This window comes from Tachyglossus aculeatus, chromosome 22, assembly GCF_015852505.1.
Source record: "Tachyglossus aculeatus isolate mTacAcu1 chromosome 22, mTacAcu1.pri, whole genome shotgun sequence".
Classification (NCBI taxonomy): Eukaryota; Metazoa; Chordata; class Mammalia; order Monotremata; family Tachyglossidae; genus Tachyglossus; species Tachyglossus aculeatus.
In genome coordinates, this window is record NC_052087.1 from 33,820,899 (window position 1) to 33,842,420 (window position 21,522).

Consider the following 21,522-nt stretch of genomic DNA (forward strand, 5'->3'; position numbering starts at 1 on the left):
GGGAAAGGAGAACAGGTAATGAGAATAATAATAACCATAATAATAACTGTGGTATTTAAGTGCTTACTATGTATCAAGCACCGTTCTAAGCACTAGGGTAGATACAAGATAATCAGGTGAAGTGCTGAAGTAGTAGATGGGGAAAATAGAAATGAATCCGGGCTGTCTTCTCAGAGGAGACATGAGTTCAGAAAGGGTTTAAGGATGGAGAGAACCGTGGCCTGGCAGATTTGCAGGGGAAGGGAGCTCCAGGAAAGGGGATGGTGGTGACGGAGTCTCCCGTCAGGAAAGGTGGGCTGCCAAGGCCCCGAGTCTTCCTCTGCACGGGGGCCTCGGCCCCTGAAATCTCTGGAGTCGTTCACAGTGTCAGAGGCCTAGGAATGTAAGGAGAGCCTTTCACACCTTGAGGTGTGCCAGGAGACGCTTCAGGCTGATGCTCCACACACTTCTCTGATCTCCCATCCTCCCGTCTCTCCCCACTTCAGTCTATACTTCACGCGGCTGCCCGGATCATCTGTGTGCAGAAACGCTCTGGGCATGTTACTCCCCTCCTCAAAAATCTCCAGTGGCTGCCTGTCAACGTACACATCAAGCAAAAACCCCTCACTCTCGGGTTCAAGGCTGTCCATCACCTCGCCCCTCCTACCTCACCTACCTTTTCTCCTTCTCCAACCCAGCCCGCACCCTCCGCTCCTCTGCCGCTAACCTTCTCACCGTACCTCGTTCTTCCCTGTTCCGTTGTCGACCCCCGGCCCACGTCCTCCCCCTGGCCTGGAATGCCCTCCCTCTGCACATCGGCCAAGCTAGCTCTCTTCCTCCCTTCAAAGCCCTACTGAGAGCTCACCTCCTCCAAGAGGCCTTCCCAGACTGAGCCCCCTTTTTCCTCTCCTCCTCCCCATCCGCCCCACCCTACCTCCTTCCCCTCCCCACAGCACCTGTATATATGTTTGTACAGATTTATCACTCTAATTATTTTACTTGTACATATTTACTATTCTATTGATTTTATTAATGATGTGCATTTAGCTTTAATTCTGTTTGTTCTGACGACTTGACACCTGTCTCCATGTTTTGTTTTGTTGTCTGTCTCCCCCTTCTAGACTGTGAGCCCATTGTTGGGTAGGGACTGTCTCTAAATGTTGCCGACTTGTACTTCCCAAGCACTTAGTACGGTGCTCTGCACACAGTAAGTGCTCAATAAATACGATTGAATGAACTTGTTTCTTTGGAAGATCTGGGTGCGAGCCAGCCAGGGATTCAGGAGTGTTTTCAGGAAGAGAAAAGCCTTCAAGTTTCCCAAGCAGCTCCTCCCTTAGAAGGGGCCTGCTACAAGGGTAGGCCTACCAGCTCTATCGAACTCTCCCAAATAGCAAGGTGCTCAGCAGGCACTAGATAAATGCATTTAGATTTTCTCCTTTTTCACCCCTCAGCCCTCACATATATCTCTGTAATTTATTTATATTAATGTCCATCTTCCCCTGCAGACTGTAAACTTGTTCTGGGCAGGGAATGTGTCTATTTATTATTGTGCTTAGTACAGTGCTCTGCACACAGCAAGTGCTCAATAAATATGATTGATTGAATACCGTCGATTGACAGATGGATGGTCTGAACAGATTTCCGCCCCTTTCTGGAGTCACACCCTGTTACAGCAGCCCCTCTAAATGCCAACCTTCTCGCTGTACCTCAATCTCATCAATCTCACCACCGACTTCTTGCTCACATCCTACCTCTGCCCTGGAATACCTTCCCTCCTCCTACCCAACAGACAACGACTCTCCCCCTCCTTCAAAGCCTTATTGAAGGCCCATCTCCTCCAAGTGGCCTTCCCTGACTAAGCCCTCTTTTCCTCTTCTCCCACTCCCTTCTGCGCCGCCCTGACTTGTTCCCTTTAATTCATCCCCTCTTCCAGCCCAACGACACTTATGTCCATATCTGTAATTCTATTTATTTTAATGTCCATCTCCCCATCTAGCCTGTAAGCTCATTGTGGGCAGGGAATGTGCCTGTTTCTCTGTACTCTCTCAAGCACTTAGTAATAATAATAATGATAGCATTTATTAAGCGCTTACTGTGTGCAGAGCACCATTCTAAGCACTGGGGAAGTTACAAGGTGATCAGGTTGTCCCACGGGGGGTTCACAGTCTTCATCCCCATTTTACAGATGAGGGAACTGAGGCCCAGAGAACTGAAGCGACTTTCCCACAGCCACACAGCTGTCAATTGGCAGAGCCGGGATTTGAATCCCTGACCTCGGACTCCAAAGCCCGGGCTCTTTCCACTGAGCCACCCTGCTTCTCTGCATGGTGCTCTGCACGCAGTAAGTGCTCAATAAATACGATTGACTGATGGAGAAGAGCGAGATGCCTTCTCTGCTCCCAACCACCAGCCCTTGGTGAATGGCGGGGGTTATAAAAGTTCAGCATCTCTGCCCAGATCTTTGAATATTCCCAGCGCTCCAGCTTTATTCGGCCTTTTCCCGGATGGTCAAGTACAAAGAAGACAGTGTTAGGTTGGTCAATCCATCCACACTTCCAGATGCCCCCCTGCCCCCCGGGCCTTGTTCGACACACTCCTTCCCCTCCCCGTCCTCAACACACCCACGGGACTTTTTTCTTTTCAGCGGGAGCTCGCAAGTGGCACACAGTTCCACTGGTGCCAGCCACAGGGAATGGATACATTCCCCATGGCCTGGCACATCCTGTGCATGTAGGGATTGTCTCGGGCCACATGAGAGTAGAGCGGGAAGCCTCGGGCAAGGAGCGTTTGAGTCAGGTGATAGGCGACGTACGAGATGAACCCCTTGTTGCGGTACTCGGCCAGGGTGGCCCCCATCCGCATCTCTCCCGTCTGATCCATGAGACTCCAAGAGACCGGGGTCCCCTCGGGCCCGCTCAGGCAGAGGCTGGGGAAATGGCGGATGCAGCGCTGGATGAATCTCAGGCTCCTCTCGTTCCCACCGAAACTCCACAGCCCGTTCACCAGGCCCGCGTTGTCGACCTCCATGGTCGAGGGTTTGAACTTCCCTTCGTCGCTGAGGGGGAGAGAGGAGGAAACCGTGTTCACGGACCTGGCCGGAAAAGGGTTGGACCCGGACGGACGGAGCGACACGGACGTGCCCGTGTCCGATGGCCGGCGATCCCTCCGATAGGGAGGGATGCCGACTTTGCGGAGGAAGGCGGTTGCCCCGAGCTTGTGAGAATCTTGGGGCTGTATTGGAGTGTAGAAAGGAGAATCAATCAATCAATCGTATTTATTGAGCGCTTACTGTGTGCAGAGCACTGTACTAAGCAGTTGGGAAGTACAACCCTGAGAAGAACCCTGAGAAGCAGCATGGTTATTTTACTTGTACGTATTCTACTTTATTTTGTTAATATCTTTTGTTTTGTTCTCTGTCTCCCCCTTCTAGACTGTGAGCCCGCTGTTGGGTAGGGACCGTCTCTATATGTTGCTGACTTGTACTTCCCAAGCGCTTAGTCCAGTGCTCTGCACACAGTAAGCGCTCAATAAATACGATTGAATGAATGAATGAATGAATGACAGGACAGGGACCTGGAGACCAGAAGGAGCTGGGTTCTAATTTTTGGGCAAGCCACTTCACTTTTCTGTGCCTCAGTTACCTCATCTGTAAAATGGGAATTGAGACTGTGAGCCCTACGTGGGACAGGGACTGTGTCCAACCCGCTTATCTTTTATCTATCCCAGCGCTTAGTACAGTGTCTGGCATATAGTAAGTGCTTAACAAACACCAATCAATCAATCGTATTTATTTAGCACTTACTGTGTGCAGAGCACTGTACTAAGCACTTGGGAAGTACCAGTATTATCATTATTATTATTATTGCCACCCAAGTGAAAGGAACTTAGGAATCTCTGCAGTTTGGGAATGCCTGGGAACAGTGCTTTGCACATAGTAAGCGCTTAATAAATGCCATCGTTATCATTATTACTCACCCCAAGATTCTTGGTACTCAGACTGCCCCAAGAGAAAGAGTATATACCAGTATAGAGTACAATGATAATAATAATAGTATGGGGAAGCAGCATGGCTCAGTGGAAAGAGCCCGAGCTTTGGAGTCAGAGGTCAGGGGTTCAAATCCCGGCTCTGCCAATTGTCAGCTGTGTGACTTTGGGCAAGTCACTGAACTTCTCTGGGCCTCAGTTACCTCATCTGTAAAATGAGGATGAAGACTGTGAGCCCCCCGTGCGACAACTTGTTCACCTTGTAACCTTCCCAGCGCTTAGAACAGTGCTTTGCACATAGTAAGCGCTTAATAAATGCCATCGTCATTATTATTATTATTATTAAATGCTTACTCTGTACCAAGAAGTGTTCTACGCACTGGGACAGATGCAAAGTTATCAGGTTGGACAAAGTCCCTGTCCCCCATCGGACTCACAGTCTAGGTAGGAGGGCGTGAGCCCCCCCGTGGGACAACCTGATCACCTTGTAATCTCCCCAGCGCTTAGAACAGTGCTTTGCACATAGTGAGCGCTTAACAAATGCCATTATTAATTAATTAATTAATTAGTAAGACTGAACCCCCGTTTTACAGATGAGGAGACCTAGGCCCAGACAAGTGAATTGATTGCCCAAGGTCACAAAGCAGACGAGTAGTAGAGCCAGGATTAGAACCCAGATCCTCTGACTCCTGTGTTCTTTCTACTAGGCCACGCTGCTTTTCACTAGGCCACACTGCTCGACATTCCAATACTCACATTTCCTTCTTGGGTCTTGATGTTTTGAGCGGTAACTTGTTGGCATGATCCCTCTGGAGCAAGGAAGGGGCCAGCCTCTTCAGGGTCTCCGGGTTGATGTACAGGATCGTGTCTGTGGTTTGCACTTGGACGGACTTAGAGGCTGCAACCTTTCTGATCACCTTCTCCAAACCAGGCTGGAGCCCTGTTGGGGAAAGAGAAGAAGACGCAATGCACCGTTTGGCCCTAAAATCCCTTCCAAGTGAGAAGCTAGTCGATGACATTGTTATTAGACACTGAGAAGCAACGTGGCTCGGTGGAAAGAGCCCGGGCTTTGGAGGCAGAGGTCACAGGTTCAAATCCCGGCTCCACCAATTCTGTTTGGGTGAGTCACTTCACTTCTCTGGGCCTCAGTGACCTCATCTGCAAAACGGGGATTAAGACTGTGAGCCCCCCGTGGGACAACCCGATCACCTTGTAACCTCCCCGGCGCTTTGAAAAGTGCTTTGCACGTAGTAAGTGCTTAATAAATGCCATTATTATTATTATCGTTACTATTAGTAGTAACGATAATAATAATAACAATAATGGTACTTGTTAAATGCTTACTATGTGTTCTAAGTGCTGGGAGTTAATGATAATAATGATGGTATTTGTTAGGTGCTTACTCAGCGTGGCTCAGTGGTAAGAGCCCGGGCTTTGGAGTCAGAGGTCATGGGTTCAAATCCCGCTCCACCACTTGTCAGCTGGGTGACTTTGGGCAAGTCGCTTCACTTCTCTGGGCCTCAGTTACCTCATCTGGAAAATGGGGATTAAGGCTGTGAGCCCCATGTGGGACAACCTGATCACCCTGTAACCTCCCCAGCGCTTAGAACAGTGCTTTGCACATAGTAAGCGCTTTACAAATGCCAATTATTATTATTATTATTATTATGTGCCAAGCACTGCTCTAAACGCTGGGGTAGATACAAGGTAATCAGGTTGTCCCATGTGGGGCTCACGGTCTTCATCCCCATTTTACAGATGAGGTAACTGAGGCCCAGAGAAGTGAAGTGACTTGCCCAAAGTCACACACCTGACAAGTGACAGAGATGGGATTAGAGTCCACATCCTTTGGCTCCCAAGCCCGTACTCTTTTCACTAAGCCACGCTGCTTCTCTAACTCCTTCTCTAATCAGGTTGGACACAGTCCCTGTGGACTCACACTCTTATCCCCATTTTACAGATGAGGTAAATGAAGCACAGAGAGCTAAGTGACATAGTCTGTGCCCCACATGGGGCTTGCAGTCTACCTGTTTTTTGTTTTGTTTTGTTTTGTTTTGTTTTGTTTTAAATTAAGCGCTTACTATGTGCAAGTTCTCCTTCCCCTTTAGACTTGTGAGCCCCATGAAGGACAGGGACTGTGTCCAACATGATTAACTGACATCAACCCCAGTGCTTAGAACATAGCAGGTGCTTAACAAGGACCATTATTTTATTATTATTAATAATACTGAGGGCGAACAGGTATTGGATCCTCATTTTACAGATGAGGAAACTGAGGCCCAGAGCAGTGAAGGGACTTGCCCAAGGCCACACAGCTTCTCGCTGGTCATTCAGAACTGAAGGAGCTGCCCAACCTGAAGTTGGGTGGGTGAGCTAACAACTTCTGGAGAGTGAAAATAATAATGATAATGGCATTTGTTAAGAGCTTACTATGTGCCAAGCACTGTTCGAAGCACTGAGGGGGATACAAGGTAATCAGGTTGTCCCACATGGGGCTCACAGTCTTAATCCCCATTTTGCAGATGAGGTCACTGAGGCCCAAAGAAGTTAAGTGACTTGCCCAAGATCACACAGCTGACAAGTGGCAGAGCCGGGATTAGAACCCATGATCTCTGACTCCCAAGCCCAGGCTCCTTTTTTTTATGGCATTTATTAAGCGCTTACTATGTGCAAAGCACTGTTCTAAGTGCTGGAGAGGTGACAAGGTGATCAGGTTGTCCCACGGGGGGCTCACAGTCTTCACCCCCATTTGACAGATGAGGGAACTGAGGCTCAGAGAGGTGAAGTGACTTGCCCAAGATCACACAGCTGACAAGTGGCAGAGCCGGGATTAGAACCCATGATCTCTGACTCCCAAGCCCAGGCTCCTTTTTTTTATGGCATTTATTAAGCGCTTACTATGTGCAAAGCACTGTTCTAACCGCTGGGGAGGTTACAAGGTGATCAAGTTGTCCCATGGGGGGCTCACAGTCTTAATCCCCATTTTGCAGATGAGGTCATTGAGGCCCAGAGAAGTTAAGTGACTTGCCCAAGATCACACAGCTGACAAGTGGCAGAGCCGGGATTAGAACCCATGATCTCTGACTCCCAAGCCCAGGCTCCTTTTTTTATGGCATTTATTAAGCGCTTACTATGTGCAAAGCACTGTTCTAAGCGCTGGGGGGTGACAAGGTGATCAGGTTGTCCCACGGGGGGCTCACAGTCTTAATCCCCATTTTGCAGATGAGGTCACCGAGGCACAGAGAAGTGAAGTGAGTTGCCCGAAGTCACCCAGCTGACAGCTGGCGGAGCCGGGATTTGAACCCACGACCTCTGACTCCAAAGCCCGGGCTCTTTCCACTAAGCCCCACTGAAAATAACCTCGGTAAGTGACTTCTGGAGAGTTGTCCCCGACCCTAAGGGCAACTCCGGTTTGAGAGCCCGGGGTTACCTTGGAACTGTAGACTTTGCTTCCAGTTGACTGTCCCTGGCAATTCCAGGACTTCTTGACAAGTCTCCAGGTCCCTGGAGTAGATTTGGTAAGTGTTGGTGTAGTGATCGAAGTCGTCTGTCATCTCCTGAGTTAGGTGGGGAAGGGGGAAGAACGGGGAAAGGTGAGCGGAGGGATGGGGGAAACCATCCCCCCACTTCCTTCCGTCCCGCTTCGTTTGAGTGGCCGGCCCAGCTGCGACTGGCGCTGTGGTTGCTAGGCCCGGGAGGCCTCATCTTCCAAAGACGGAATTGATCCATCATTGTAATAATAATAATAATAATAATAATAATAATAATAATAATAATAATAATAATAATAATAATAGCATTTATTAAGAGCTTACTATGTGCAAAGCACTGTTCTAAGCGCTGGGGAGGTGACAAGGTGATCAGGTCATCCCACAGGGGGCTCACGGTCTAAATCCCCATTTTACAGATGAGGTCACTGAGGCCCAGAGAAGTGAAGTGACCTGCCCAAAGTCAAAGTGGCGGAGCCGGGATTTGAACCCGTGACCTCTGGCTCCAAAGCCCGGGCTCTTTCCACGGAGCCGCGCTGCTTCTCTAACTGATTGTACCTGGTACACGTGGGGGGGGTCTGTGAAACCATCGTCAACGGTATTTATGGAGTACTTCCTGTGTGCAGAGCGCTGTATTCATTCATTCATTCATTCAATCATATTTATTGAGCGCTTACTGTGTGCAGAGCACTCCTGCCTTCAGGACATCTCCATTTGGATGTCTGCCCGCCACCTAAAGCTCAACATGTCGAAGACTGAACTCCTTGTCTTCCCTCCCAAACCTCGCCCTCTCCCTGACTTTCCCATCTCTGTTGACGGCACTACCATCCTTCCAGTCTCACAAGCCCGCAACCTTGGTGTCATCCTCGACTCCGCTCTCTCATTCACCCCTCGCATCCAAGCCGTCACCAAAACCTGCCGGTCTCAGCTCCACAACATTGCCAAGATCCGCCCTTTCCTCTCCATCCCAACCGCTACCCTGCTCATTCAAGCTCTCATCCTATCCCGTCTGGACTACTGCATCAGCCTCCTCTCTGATCTCCCATCCTCGTGTCTCTCTCCAATTCAATCCAGACTTCATGCTGCTGCCCGGATTATCTTTGTCCAGAAACGCTCTGGGCATATCACTCCCCTCCTCAAAAATCTCCAGTGGCTACCAATCAATCTGCGCATCAGGCAGAAACTCCTCACCCTGGGCTTCAAGGCTGTCCATCACCTCGCCCCCTCCTACCTCACCTCCCTTCCCTCCTTCTACAGCCCAGTCCGCCCCCTCCACTCCTCCACCACTGATCTCCTCACCATACCTCACTCTCGCCTGTCCCGCCATCGACCCCCGGCCCACGTCATCCCCCGGGCCTGGAATGCCCTCCCTCTGCCCATCCACCAAGCTAGCTCTCTTCCTCCCTTCAAGGCCCTGCTGAGAGATCACCTCCTCCAGGAGGCCTTCCCAGACTGAGCCCCTTCCTTCCTCTCCCCCTCGTCCCCCTCTCCATCCCCCCATCTTATCTCCCTCCCTTCCCCACAGCACCTGTATATATGTATATATGTTTGTACATATTTTTTTTACTCTATTTATTTATTTAATTAATTTATTTGTACATATCTATTCTATTTATTTTATTTTGTTCGTTTGTTTGGTTTTGTTCTCTGTCTCCCCCTTTTAGACCGTGAGCCCACTGTTGGGTAGGGACTGTCTCTATATGTTGCCAATTTGTACTTCCCAAGCGCTTAGTACAGTGCTCTCTGCACATAGTAAGCGCTCAATAAATATGATTGATGATGATAGTAAGCGCTTAATAAATGCCATTATTATTATTATTATTACTATCCATGGCATCGCCACCGTGCCCAGCTGCGGAAGGAGACTGGACACGTTCCCCCTCCTCCGCCATTTGGGACACCCCGAGGCCTCTCTCGTTCAGCATCGGTAGCTGAGCTCGGCCCGACCCGGGACTGGTCCATTTTTTTTAATCCCTTGGCTGAGAAATTCGATAATCTGGACAAATGAGGACGACTGGGGGCATCTCGGGTAACCTACCTGCTCCGGGGGGCGAATGATGACGGTGTGGAAATCCGGCCACCTGTCCACCAGAGCTTCCAGGTTAAAGGGGTTCCCCCGATTCATGTGGTACATGGTACCATAGACCTGCATGACATCAATCAATCAATCAATCAATCAGTCGTATTTATTGAGCGCTTACTGTGTGCAGAGCACTGTACTAAGTGCTTGGGAAGTACAAGTTGGCAACACATAGAGACGGTCCCTACCCAACAGCGGGCTCAGAGAAGCAGTGTGGCTTAGGGGAAAGAACCCGGGCTTTGGAGTCAGAGGTCGTGGGCTCTAATCCCAGCTCTGCCACTTGTCAGCTGTGTGACCTTGGGCAAACCACTTAACTTCTCTGTGCCTCGGTTCCCTCATCTGTAAAACGGGGATGAAGACTGTGAGCCCCACAGGGGACAACCTGATTACCTTGTATCTACTCCAGTGCTTAGAACAGTGCTTGGCGCATAGTAAGCGTTTAACAAATATTATTAGTATTTATTAAAAAGGCATGGGGAATTGGGGCTCGGGGGAGTCGGGGACTAAAGGGGGCAGCTTTAGTCCAGTCGGAGGGAAGAGAGAGGGACTGTTCTCAAACATGGGGTGTTGTTCATTGTCGGGGCGAGAGAAGCGTTGTGGCTTAGTGGATGGAGAATCAGCCTGGGAGTCGGAAGAATGTGGGTTCTAATCCCAGCTCTGCCACTTTTTTTTAAATGGCATTTATTAAGCACTTACTATGTGTAAAGCACTGTTCTAAGCGCTGGGGAGGTTACAAGGTGATCAGGTTGTCCCACATGGGGCTCACAGTCTTAATCCCCATTTTACAGATGAGGGAACTGAGGCACAGAGAAGTTAAGAGACTTGCCCAAGTCACACAGCTGACAAGTGGCAGAGCCAGGATTTGAACCCATGACCTCTGACTCCAAAGCCTGGGCTCTTTCCACTGAGCCACGCTTCTTCACTTGTCTGCTGGGTGACCTTGGTCGAGTCACTTCACTTTTCTGGGCCTAAATTGCCTTATCTGTAAAATTGGGATTGACTGTGAGCCCCCTGTGGGATATGGACTGTGTCCAATCTGATTAGTTTAAATACACCCCAGCGCTTAGTAAAGTGCCACATCGCGCGTGCTTAACACATGCCATAAAAACCATGTTTATTGTTACTATTATTATTCCAATGGACCAGCACAGACATCACTGATATTTATTCACTGCCAAATAGGCCCAGTGGGAAGACTGTATGACCGGGTGTCGGGAGACCCAGGTTCCGGTCGCTTCACCTCTCTGTACCTCAGTTTCCTCATCTGTAAAATGGGGATAAAATACCTGTTCTAGAAGGTGAGTCCCATGTGAGCCAGGAATTGTGCCCAATCTGATTATCTTGTACATCCCACCAAACAGCCTAGTGCTTGGCGCCAGGTAAATGTTTAATAAATGCTACCATTGGGAATAGCCACCCTATTTCCAAACTGCAGAAAAAAATCACCTAGTGGGGTTGAAGTTTCTCAGTGACTGCAGAGGCTTGAAGAGGGGGAAAAAACAACAGGAAGATGGTATATATCTCCAAACCCAGATTTAATCCATCTGATTCCTTGGCTATCCCTAGATGGGATATGAAGTTTGAGGAATTCACCCATTTCAAACACGTTTTACATATTATGATTAAAGTAAATAAACCCTCAGAATTTGATTTTCAAACATTCTGGATTTCCTCTAGCACACACCGCCTGTTTTTATAAGGAGAACTTCTTGTGACGAGTCCAGCATTTTCTCTGGGCAAGTCACTTAACCTCTCTGTGCCTCAGTTACCTGATCTGTAAAATGGGGATTATGACTGTGAGCCCCTCGTGGGACACCCTGATTACCTTGTATCTACCTCAGCTCTTAGAACAGTGCTTGGCACATAGTAAGCGCTTAACAAATTATTATTTGTTATTATTATCAATAATAACAATATTATTATTATTATTATTATTATTATTATTATTATTATTATTTTCTCAGGTACCTGATCCCTGAGGTCAGTTTCGACTGTGACTGTGAGCCCCATGTAGGACAGGGGCCGTATCCAATTCTCACATCAACTCCAGGGCTCAGTACAGTTATTGGCCCACACTGACCTGAGAAAATGCTGTACTCATCATCATCATCAATCGTATTTATTGAGCACTTACTATGTGCAGAGCACTGTACTAAGCGCTTGGGAGTACAAATTGGCAACATATAGAGACAGTCCCTACCCAACAGTGGGCTCTACTCTTTACAGAATGTTCTGTTTATCAAAAAAAAAAGTGTGTGCATATATCCATTTCTCTTATCGACCCCAGTGCTTAGTACAGTTCTTGGCCCATGCTAAGCATTTAATGAATGCCACAATTCTCCTTTTTATTCATTCATTCATTCATTCAATCGTATTTATTGAGCACTTACTGTGTGCGGAGCACTGTACTAAGCGCTTGGGAAGTACAAGTTGGCAACATACAGAGACAGTCCCTACCCAGCAGCGGGTTCACAGTCTAGAAGGGGGAGACAGACAACATAACAAAATAAAGTAAGGAGAATAAATATGCATAGAATAAATATGTACAAGTAAAATAGAGTAATAAATATGTACAAACATATATACATATGTACAGGTATATATATCCGATTCAGTGGTGGGGGCACTGCCAGGGAGAGAGAAAGGAAGCAGGGGGTCTAGAATCAATCAATCAATCAATCAATCAATCGTATTTTTTGAGCACTTACTGTGTGCAGAGCACTGTACTAAGCGCTTGGGAAGTACAAGTTGGCAACATACAGAGACAATCCCTACCCAACAGCGGGTTCACAGTCTAGAAGGGGGAGACAGACAACAAAACAAAACGCATTAACAAAATGAAGTAAGTAGAATAAATATGTATAGAATAAATATGTACAAGTAAAATAGAGTAATAAATATGTACAAACATATATACATATATACAGGTATATAGAGAGTCATATTTTATTATTGTCATCTTTCTCAATCGATCAGTGGTATTTACTGAGCCCTTACCAAGTGCAGAGCACTGTACTAAGCGCTTGGGAGAGTGCAGTAGAACAGAATTAGCAGACACGTTTCTCATGAAATATAGAGTGCTCACCTCATCATCATCATCATCAATCGTATTTATTGAGCGCTTACTGTGTGCAGAGCACTGTACTAAGCGCTTGGGAAGTACAAGTTGGCAACATATAGAGACAGTCCCTACCCAACAGTGGGCTCACAGTCTAAAAGGGGGGCTGGTTGCTAGGGACGCAGGAGGAAGCGGGCCAGCTTGGGGGCAGGGGTGTGTTTTGGGGGTGACAGAGAGTCAGAGAATATATATGAATTTGGGTGTACATAAAGAAGATGGGGCAGGAGGGCCTTCTGTAGCTGGGTGTGTGGAAAACACACGGTGGAGATGGGATTCTCCCCCTTCGAGACTGTGAGCCCGCTGTTGGGTAGGGACCGTCTCTAGATGTTGCCAACTTGGACTTCCCAAGCGCTTAGCACAGTGCTCTGCACACAGGAAGCGCTCAATAAATACGATTGAATGAATGAATGAATGATTCAGTTCTGTCCAGACAGGAGACTCTGAGCCTGGAGGGAAGAGGGGGACCCATTTATAATAATAGGGACCGTCTCTAGATGTTGCCAACTTGGACTTCCCAAGTGCTTAGCACAGTGCTCTGCACACAGGAAGCGCTCAATAAATACGATTGAATGAATGAATGAATAATAATAATGATGGCATTTATTAAGCGGTTACTATGTGCAAAGCACTGTTCTAAGCGCCGGGGAGGTTACAAGGTGATCAGGTTATCCCACAGGGGGCTTAGAGTCAATCCCCATTTTCCAGATGAGGTAACTGAGGCACAGAGAAGTTAAGTGACCCGCCCAAAGTCACACAGCTGACAAGTGGCAGAGTCGGGATTTGAACCCATGACCGCTGACTCCAAAGCCCGGGCTCTTTCCACTGAGCCACGCTGCTTCTCTTGTAACCTCTGCTCGCGACTCCTCTCCGAGACCCTAGCACCGAGGCAAAGGAAATACAGACGCTAGCCCCGGGCTCCCTTCCTCTTCACCATTAGCCACCAGGAAGGACCAAGATGGGAGAAGTTTGGGGCTACTGGAGCTCAACACCGTGGCCATTATGCTGGGCTACTGGGCGGAATCAAATCGTTTAATCAATGGTTTAGGAGAACAGCGTGGTCTAATGGTTAGAGCCTCGGAGTCAGAAGGACTTGGGTTCTCATTCCGACTCCACTCGTCCGCTGTGAGACCTTGGGCAAGTTACTTAACTCCTCTGGGCCTCAGTTACCTCAATTATGAAATGGAGATTAAGACTGTGAGCCTCACTGCGTCCAACCCGATTACCTTGTATTTACCCCGGTGCCTGGCACGTAGGAAGCACTTAAATACCATTTTTTAAAAATTGCTCTTTATCGAACGCTTGCTGTGAGCAGAGCACCGAACTAAGCCCTTGGTTTAGTACAAGCAGAACTTGGCTTCCAAACCAAGCTGGGGATCTTGCTCAGATTGGCCTCTCACCTTTAGGGATTCGGGGATGCCCTTCTCCAGAGATCTCTCCAGGGCCTGCAGCATCACTGGGGTGCGGATCAGCAGCATCCTGAGGGGCTGAATAACTCGATCTCTCCACTGGAAACCGCCTGGTAACTGGAGAGGGCGGAAGGCCGGGGGGAGGCAGAGAGAAAGACAGTGGGTTCATTCATTCATTCATTCAATCGTATTTATTGAGCGCTTACTGTGTGCAGAGCACTGTACTAAGCCCTTGGGAAGTACAAATTGGAATATTCATTTGATTCTTTCAATCATATTCATTGAGTGCAAAACACTTTACTAAGTGTTTGGGAGAGTACAACAACAGATATGTATAGATTCTCCCACATCATATTTGCAAAGGTCATTGATTTTCTAACCCATAACTGCAGATCAATCAATCAATCAATCAATCGTATTTATTGAGCGCTTACTGTGTGCAGAGCACTGTACTAAGCGCTTGGGAAGTACAAGTTGGCAACATATAGAGACGGTCCCTACCCAACAGTGGGCTTTGGAATGGTAACCAGGGCATCATGGAGTCAGCCAGTGGCGATTCTTGTTGGACCCTTTGATAACAATAATAATTATGGTATTTGTTAAGAGCTTATGTGTTATGTTCCAATAATAAGGATATCTTCACAGTTTCGGATACTTATTTCTCATATGGCCACATCAGCGACTGGAGGTCCCGAAGGCTTTATTCCAGCCACGTCATAAACACTCACAATGCTCTAAGACATCGTCCCCTCTTCCCCAGTAGTTCTTTGAGTGCCTTTTGACCTGAGGGGCTCATTTTCCAGTACTATATCTGTAGTCATTCTGGTAGGTGAATCCATAGAGGTTTTTTTTGTAAAATACATCTTTTTTCTCCTGGTATCGTTAATCAATAATAAAAGAACCAGTAGTCAAGAAATACGCCAAAGATTAATGTTAGGAAGACTTGCTAAGAAGAGCCTGGAAAAAAGTCATGAAATGTGCTGATGTAACAATGGCCACAAAAATACAAATGGTCAATTCTGTGGTGTTTCCAGTGACAATGTGTGGATCCAAAAGCTGGACAGTGAAAAAATAGGATAGAAAGAGCATCGATTCTTTTGAAATGTGGTGTTGGAGAAGGCTTTTGCGAATACCATAGACTGCCCGAAAAACAAACTAATGGATTTTGGTGCAAATTAAGCTAAAGTGGTCTTTGGAAGGCCAAATGACTCGACTTAGATTAGCATATTTTGGACACAAAATCAGGAGGACTAATTCTCTTGAGAAGACGGTAATGCTAGAAAAAGTCCAGGGAAAACATGGAAGAGGCAGACCAGCAGCTAGATGGATAGAGACCATAACAACGATAATGGAAGAACTGTTAAAAAGGTTGTAAATTATGGCAGAGGACACGAAATTCTGGAGGAAGTAAATCAATGGCATCTCTATGAATTGGAAATGACTCGATGGCACTTAATAATAATAATAATAATAATAATCTTATGTGCCAGACACTGTACTAAGCACTGGGGTGGGTGCAAATAAATTAGTTTGGACACAGTCCCTATTCAACATGGGGCTCACAGTTTTGATCCCCATTTTACAGATGAAGTCACTGAGGCCCAGAAAAGTGAAGTGACTAGCCCAAGGTCAAACAGCAGACTAGTGGTGGAGCCAGGAAGAGAACCCATGATCTTCAGACTCCTAAGTCTGTACTCTCTCCACTACGCCATACTGGGTAGGAGAGTTAATCAATCAATAGTGATATATAATAATAATAATGGCATTTATTAAAAACTTACTATGTGCAAAGCACTGTTCTAAGCGCTGGCAACTGTTATTGAGCACTCTCCGAGGGTGGAGCAGTACTGTACTAAGTGTATAATACAATTAGTAGACACATCCCTCACCTCGAGGAGTTTACAGTCTAGTGGGCAGAGTTGCTTCTAGGGGGGAGATTTGCTCCCCAATGCCTATTTTTTTTTATATTTGTTAAGCACATACTATGTGCCAGGCACTTTTACTAAGCACTAGGGTAGACACAAGCTAATCATGTTGGACACAGTCCATGCCCCACATGGGGCTCACAGTCCTAATCCCCATTTTACAGGTGAGGTGACTGAGGTGCAGAGAAGTGAAGTCATTTTCCCAGGGTCACTTAAGGTAGAGTGAGATTAAAACTCAGGTCCTTTTGATGCCCAGGCCTGTGCTTCATCCGAAAGGCTGTGCTGCTCCTGTAGCCTATTGCCCACTCAATTTCTTCATTTCCTGATCATGTTGCTAAGGTTCTCTTCTTCCCTCTACTCATATGTTTGTACATATTTATTACTCTATTTATTTATTTATTTATTTATTTTACTTGTACATATCTATTCTATTTATTTTATTTTGTTAGTATGTTTGGTTTTGTTGTCTGTCTCCCCGTTTTAGACTGTGAGCCCACTGTGGGTAGGGACTGTCTCTATATGTTGCCAACTTGTACTTCCCAAGTGCTTAGTACAGTGCTCTGCACACAGTAAGCGCTCAATAAATATGATTGATTGATTGATTGATTCTAGACCCCCTGCTTCCTTTCTCTCTCCCTGGCAGTGCCCCCACCACTGAACCGGATTAAAAATCAAGCTTGCTCTCTAGAAGCAGCATGGCCTGATGGATAGAACACAACTCTGGGAGTCAAGAGGACCTGGGTTCTAATCCTCGCTCCACCACTTGACTGCTGTGTGAATATGGGCAAGTCACTTCACTTCTCTGAGCCTCAGTTACTTCATCTGTAAAATGTGGAATGAGACTGTGAGCCCCACGTGGGACAAAGACTGTGTCCACTCTGTTAAGCCTGTACCTACCCCAGTACAATTCCTGGCTCAAAGTCAGTCAGTCAATCATATTTACTGAGCACTTACTGTGTGCAGAGCACTGTAAAATATAACGGACCCATTCCCTGCCCACCATGAGCTTACAGTCTAGAAGGGGAGACAAACAATATATATTTTTAAAATTACAGATATGTACATAAGTGCCATGGGGCTGGGAGGGCAGAATGAATAAAGGGAGCAAGTCAAGGTGATGCAGAAAGGAGTGGAAGAAAAGGAAAAAAGGGCTTAGTCAGGGAAAGCCTCTTGGAGGAGATATGCCTTCAGTAAGGCCTTGAAATGGGGGAGGCCCACCTCCTCCAAGAGGCTTTCCCTGGGGGCACAGGCCTGGGAAACAAAAGGACCTGAGTTTTAATCCCTCTATGTGACCACAACCTTCTCATTTGCCTCCTCTCCCAAACAATTCCTCCCCCTAAATCTGGACTATTCCCCCACAGAAAACTCCGATGCCAGGACCCCATCCAATTTTCTCAAATCATCATCATCAATCGTATTTATTGAGCGCTTACTGTGTGCAGAGCACTGTACTAAGCGCTTGGGAAGTACAAGTTGGCAACATATAGAGACAGTCCCTGCCCAACAGTGGGCTCACAGTCTAAAAGACTCATCATCCCTTAATGACCAAATAGACACCCTCAACACCCCCCTCTCTACTAAACTCAACTCACTCGCTCCCCTATCCCATCATCGATCTCGTACCACTAACCCACGGCCCTGGATCACCTGCAGCTCTTGTGTTGGAGACTCAGAGCACTGCTGGTGGAAATCGAAGTATCAGGCCGACTGCGTCCACTCGAGTGGAGTTGCTTGCTTTAACTCTATCCTCTTCTCTGTCCAGCAAAATTATTTCTCCACCCTTATTGACACCCATGCCCATCGCCCTCGTCATTTGTTCCAGACATTAAACACCCTCCTTAGGCCCCCTGCTCCCCTGCGTCCCCCATCCCTTGCCCCCAGTGACCTGGCCACCCACTTTATTAAGAAAATTGCCACTATCAGGTGTGAGCTCCCTAAAATTGCCCCACCCTTCCTCAGTCCCTCCTCCTTCCAGCCCTCTCTTCAACTCTCCCATCCTTCCCAGCAGTATTTCTACAGACCTCCCGCCTCTCGAAAACCAGCCCCTCTACCTGTGCATCCGACCCCATTCCTTCGCACCTTATCAAAACTCTTGTCCCCTCCCTTCTTCCCTCCCTAACAGCCATCTTCAACTGTTGACTCTCCAATGCTTCTTCGTCACTGCTTCCAAACATACCCATGTCTCCCCATCCTAAAAAAACCCTCCCTTGACCCCACAGCTCCCTCCAGTTATCACCCCGTTTCCCTTCTACCATTCCTCTTCAAACGCCTTGAGCGAGTCGTCTACACCCTCTATCCTCTCTTCCAATTCTCTCCTTGACACCCTCCAATCTGGCTTCTGTCCCCTTCTCTCCACACCAGTGATCTCCTTCTTGCTAAATCCAATGACCTCCACTCCATCCTAATCCTCCTCCACCTCTCATCTGGCTTTGACACTGTGGACCACCCCCTTCTCCTGGAAACATTATCCACCCTTGGCTTCACTGACTCTGTCCTCTCTTGGTTCTCCTCTTATCTCTGTCCATTCATTCCCAATCTCCTTCACGGTCTCCTCTTCTTCCTCCCACCTCCTAACCTTGGGGGTCCCTTAAGGTTCAGTTCTAAATGGCATAGTGGATAGAGCATGGGCCTGGGAGTTAGAATAATATTAATGATGGTATTTATTTATTTATTTTACTTGTACATATCTATTCTATTTATTTTATTTTGTTAGTCTGTTTGGTTTTGTTCTCTGTCTCCCCCTTTTAGACTGTGAGCTCACTGTTGGGTAGGGACTGTCTCTATATGTTACCAATTTGTACTTCCCAAGCGCTTAGTACAGTGCTCTGCACATAGTAAGTGCTCAATAAATACGATTGATTGATTGATTGATTGATTATTTGTTAAGTGCTTACTATGCAGGCTCTGTACTAAGGGTTCTAATCCCAGATCAGCCACTTGTCTGCTGTGTGACCTTGGGCAAGTCACTTCACTTCTCTGTGCCTCAGTTACCCTTCTGTAAAATGGGTGTTAGGACTGTGAGCCCCATGTGGGACAGGGATTTTCTTGTACGCACGCTTGTACCTACCCCAGTACTTAGTACAGTGCCTGGCACATAGTAAGCCCTTAACAGATACCATAATTAATTCATTCATTCATTCTATTCTCCATCTACACCCACTCCCTTAGACAACTCATTCACTCCCATGGCTTCAACTACCACCTTTATGCGGATGATGCCCAAATCTACATCTCCAGCCCTGATCTCTCTCCCTCCCTGCAGCCTCACATTTCTTCTTGCCTTCAAGACATCTCTACTTGGATGTCCTCCCATCACCTCAAGCTTAACATGGCCAAAACAGAAGTCCTTACCTTCCCACCCAAACCCTGTCCTCCTGCTGATTTTCCCGTTACTGTAGATGGCACCATGATCATTCCTATCTCACAAGCCCATAACCTTGGCATTATCCTTGACTCCTCACCCTAATTCAACCCACATATTCTATCCATCACTAAATCCTGTCACTCCCACCTTCACAACATGGCTAAAATCCACACTTTCTTCTCCACACATACTGCTACTATGTTAATACAATCACTCATCCTATCCCTCCCGGATTACTGCATCAGCCTCCTAGCCTCCTGTCTCTCCCCACTCCAGTCCATACTTCACCCTGTTGTCCGGATCACTTTTCTACAAAAATGTTCAGGACATGTCACCCCGCTCCTCAAAAAAACTCCTGTGGTTGCCCGTATAACTCCCTTCTAGACTGTGAGCCCGTTGTTGGGTAGGGACCGTCTCTATATGTTGCTGACTTGTATTTCCCAAGCGCTTAGTACAATGCTCTGCAAACGGTAAGCGCTCAATAAATATGATTGAACGAATGAATGAATCAGACACAAACTCCTCACCATTGGCTTTAAAGCACTCCACCATCTTGCCCCCTCCTATCTTTCCTCGCTACTCTCCTTCTACAACCTAGCCTGCCTCGATTTCACCTATCTTTTCACCGACCACTCACTCACGTCCTGTCTCTGGCCTGGGACACCATCCCTTCTCAAATCTGACAATGACTCTCCGCCTCTTCAAAGCCTTATTGAAGGCACATCTCCTCCAGAAAGCCTTCCCTGACTAAACCCCCCCTTTCCTCTTCTCCCACTCCCATCTGCATTGCCCTGCCTTGCTCCCTCTGTTCTTCCTCCCCTCCCAGCCCAACAGCATTTATGTAAGTGTCTGTAATTTATTTATTTGCTCTGATATCTGTCTCCCCCCTGAGACTGTAAGCTTGCTGTGGGCAGGGAATGTTTTGTTTATTGTTGTAATGTACTCTTCCAAGTGCTTAGTCCAGTGCTCTGCACACAGTAAGAGTTCAATAATTTCATTCATTCATTTCATTCAATCGTATTTATTGAGCGCTTACTGTGTGCAGAGCACTTGGGAAGTACAAGCTGGCAACATAGATACGATTGAATGGATGAATGAATTATGTTCCCCTTCTGGATGCACTCAGTGTCCTGGCCCTGTGCTTGTGTGGCACTCCCTAGGACTACCGCCTGTCACGGCACCTGCACGTGTGCTGTGTAAAATAAGATCATCATCATCAATCGCATTTATTGAGCGCTTACTATGTGCAGAGCACTGTACTAAGCCCTTGGGAAGTACAAATTGAGATCATCATACAGAGTTCGCTCAAACTCCGCAGTACTTCTCCGGTGGTGGGCGGGACCCTCTTCGCCTGCCCTCTCCCTTGCTCCAGAGTCTTTGGGATTTTTTTTCCAGCTGCCTGTTCCCACTCCCACTCCCCCTCTCACCTTGCCTCCTTCCCCACTTCAAAGCCCTACTGAGAGCTCACCTCCTCCAGGAGGGCTTCCCAGACTGAGCCCCCCTTTTCCTCTGCTTCTCCTTCCATCTCTCCTACTCCCTCCCTCGGCTCTACTCCCCTCCCTGCCCCACAGCATTTGTGTATATATATACATATTTATTATTCTATTAATTGTATTAATGATGTGTATATATCTATAATTCAATTTATTTATATTGATGCTATTGATGCCTGTCTACTTGTTATGTTTTGTTGTCTGTCTCCCCTCTTCTAGACTGTGAGCCCATTGGGTAGGGATTGTCTCTGTTGCCGAATTGTACTTTTAGTCCAGTGCTCTGCATACAGTAAGCGCTCAATAAATATGATTGAATGAATAAATGAATGAACTTAGATACCTCCACCACCACCAAGCCCCTGCCACCTCTCTCACCCTCCTCACAAAGGTGTGCCCTGAGAGGGTTTTCTGACTCACCTTCCGAAGCCGACCCTGTTCAGAGAGGGGTAAGCGAGCTGGACCCCGGGAGAACGAAGCCCGCACCTCAGAAAGAATCCCAATTCCTCCAGGAGAAGAGCCAGCCTTTTTCCCAGTTCCCACAGGAAACGGAGGAAGGAGTGAGAGAGCAGAGCAAGCAGAACGCTTGCAGGCGGGGATGGTAGATCCTCTCCAGGAATAAGATCTTCCCAGAGTTTCTGGTGATGCTAGCTTTCTCTCTGAGGAGTCTTTATAGACTTTGAACAAA

At 47.3% G+C, this 21,522-nt stretch overlaps 1 protein-coding gene across 1 annotated transcript; it reads right to left on the reverse strand.

The window, feature by feature from the left end:
- Positions 1 to 2,437: 2,437 nt before the first annotated feature.
- Positions 2,438 to 21,479, reverse strand: GLYAT (glycine-N-acyltransferase). The gene is made up of 6 exons (XM_038764683.1): positions 21,255 to 21,479; positions 14,047 to 14,172; positions 9,490 to 9,597; positions 7,394 to 7,520; positions 4,720 to 4,903; positions 2,438 to 3,034 (listed from the first exon to the last, which is right to left on the reverse strand). The coding sequence occupies exons 2-6, from the start codon at positions 14,122 to 14,124 to the stop codon at positions 2,620 to 2,622; spliced, it is 912 nt and encodes a 303-aa protein (XP_038620611.1). The 5' UTR covers positions 14,125 to 14,172; positions 21,255 to 21,479; the 3' UTR covers positions 2,438 to 2,619.
- Between the last annotated feature and the right edge of the window lie 43 nt (positions 21,480 to 21,522).

Excerpts from the sequence above, each read along its gene's own strand:
- GLYAT (XM_038764683.1), bottom strand. The coding sequence starts at position 14,124 with ATGCTGCTGATCCGCACCCCAGTGATGCTGCAGGCCCTGGAGAGATCT. Across the intron at positions 9,598-14,046 it reads GCATCCCCGAATCCCTAAAG|GTCTATGGTACCATGTACCA; the intron begins GTGAGAGGCCAA and ends GATGTCATGCAG. Across the intron at positions 4,904-7,393 it reads GCAAAGTCTACAGTTCCAAG|GGCTCCAGCCTGGTTTGGAG; the intron begins GTAACCCCGGGC and ends TTTCCCCAACAG.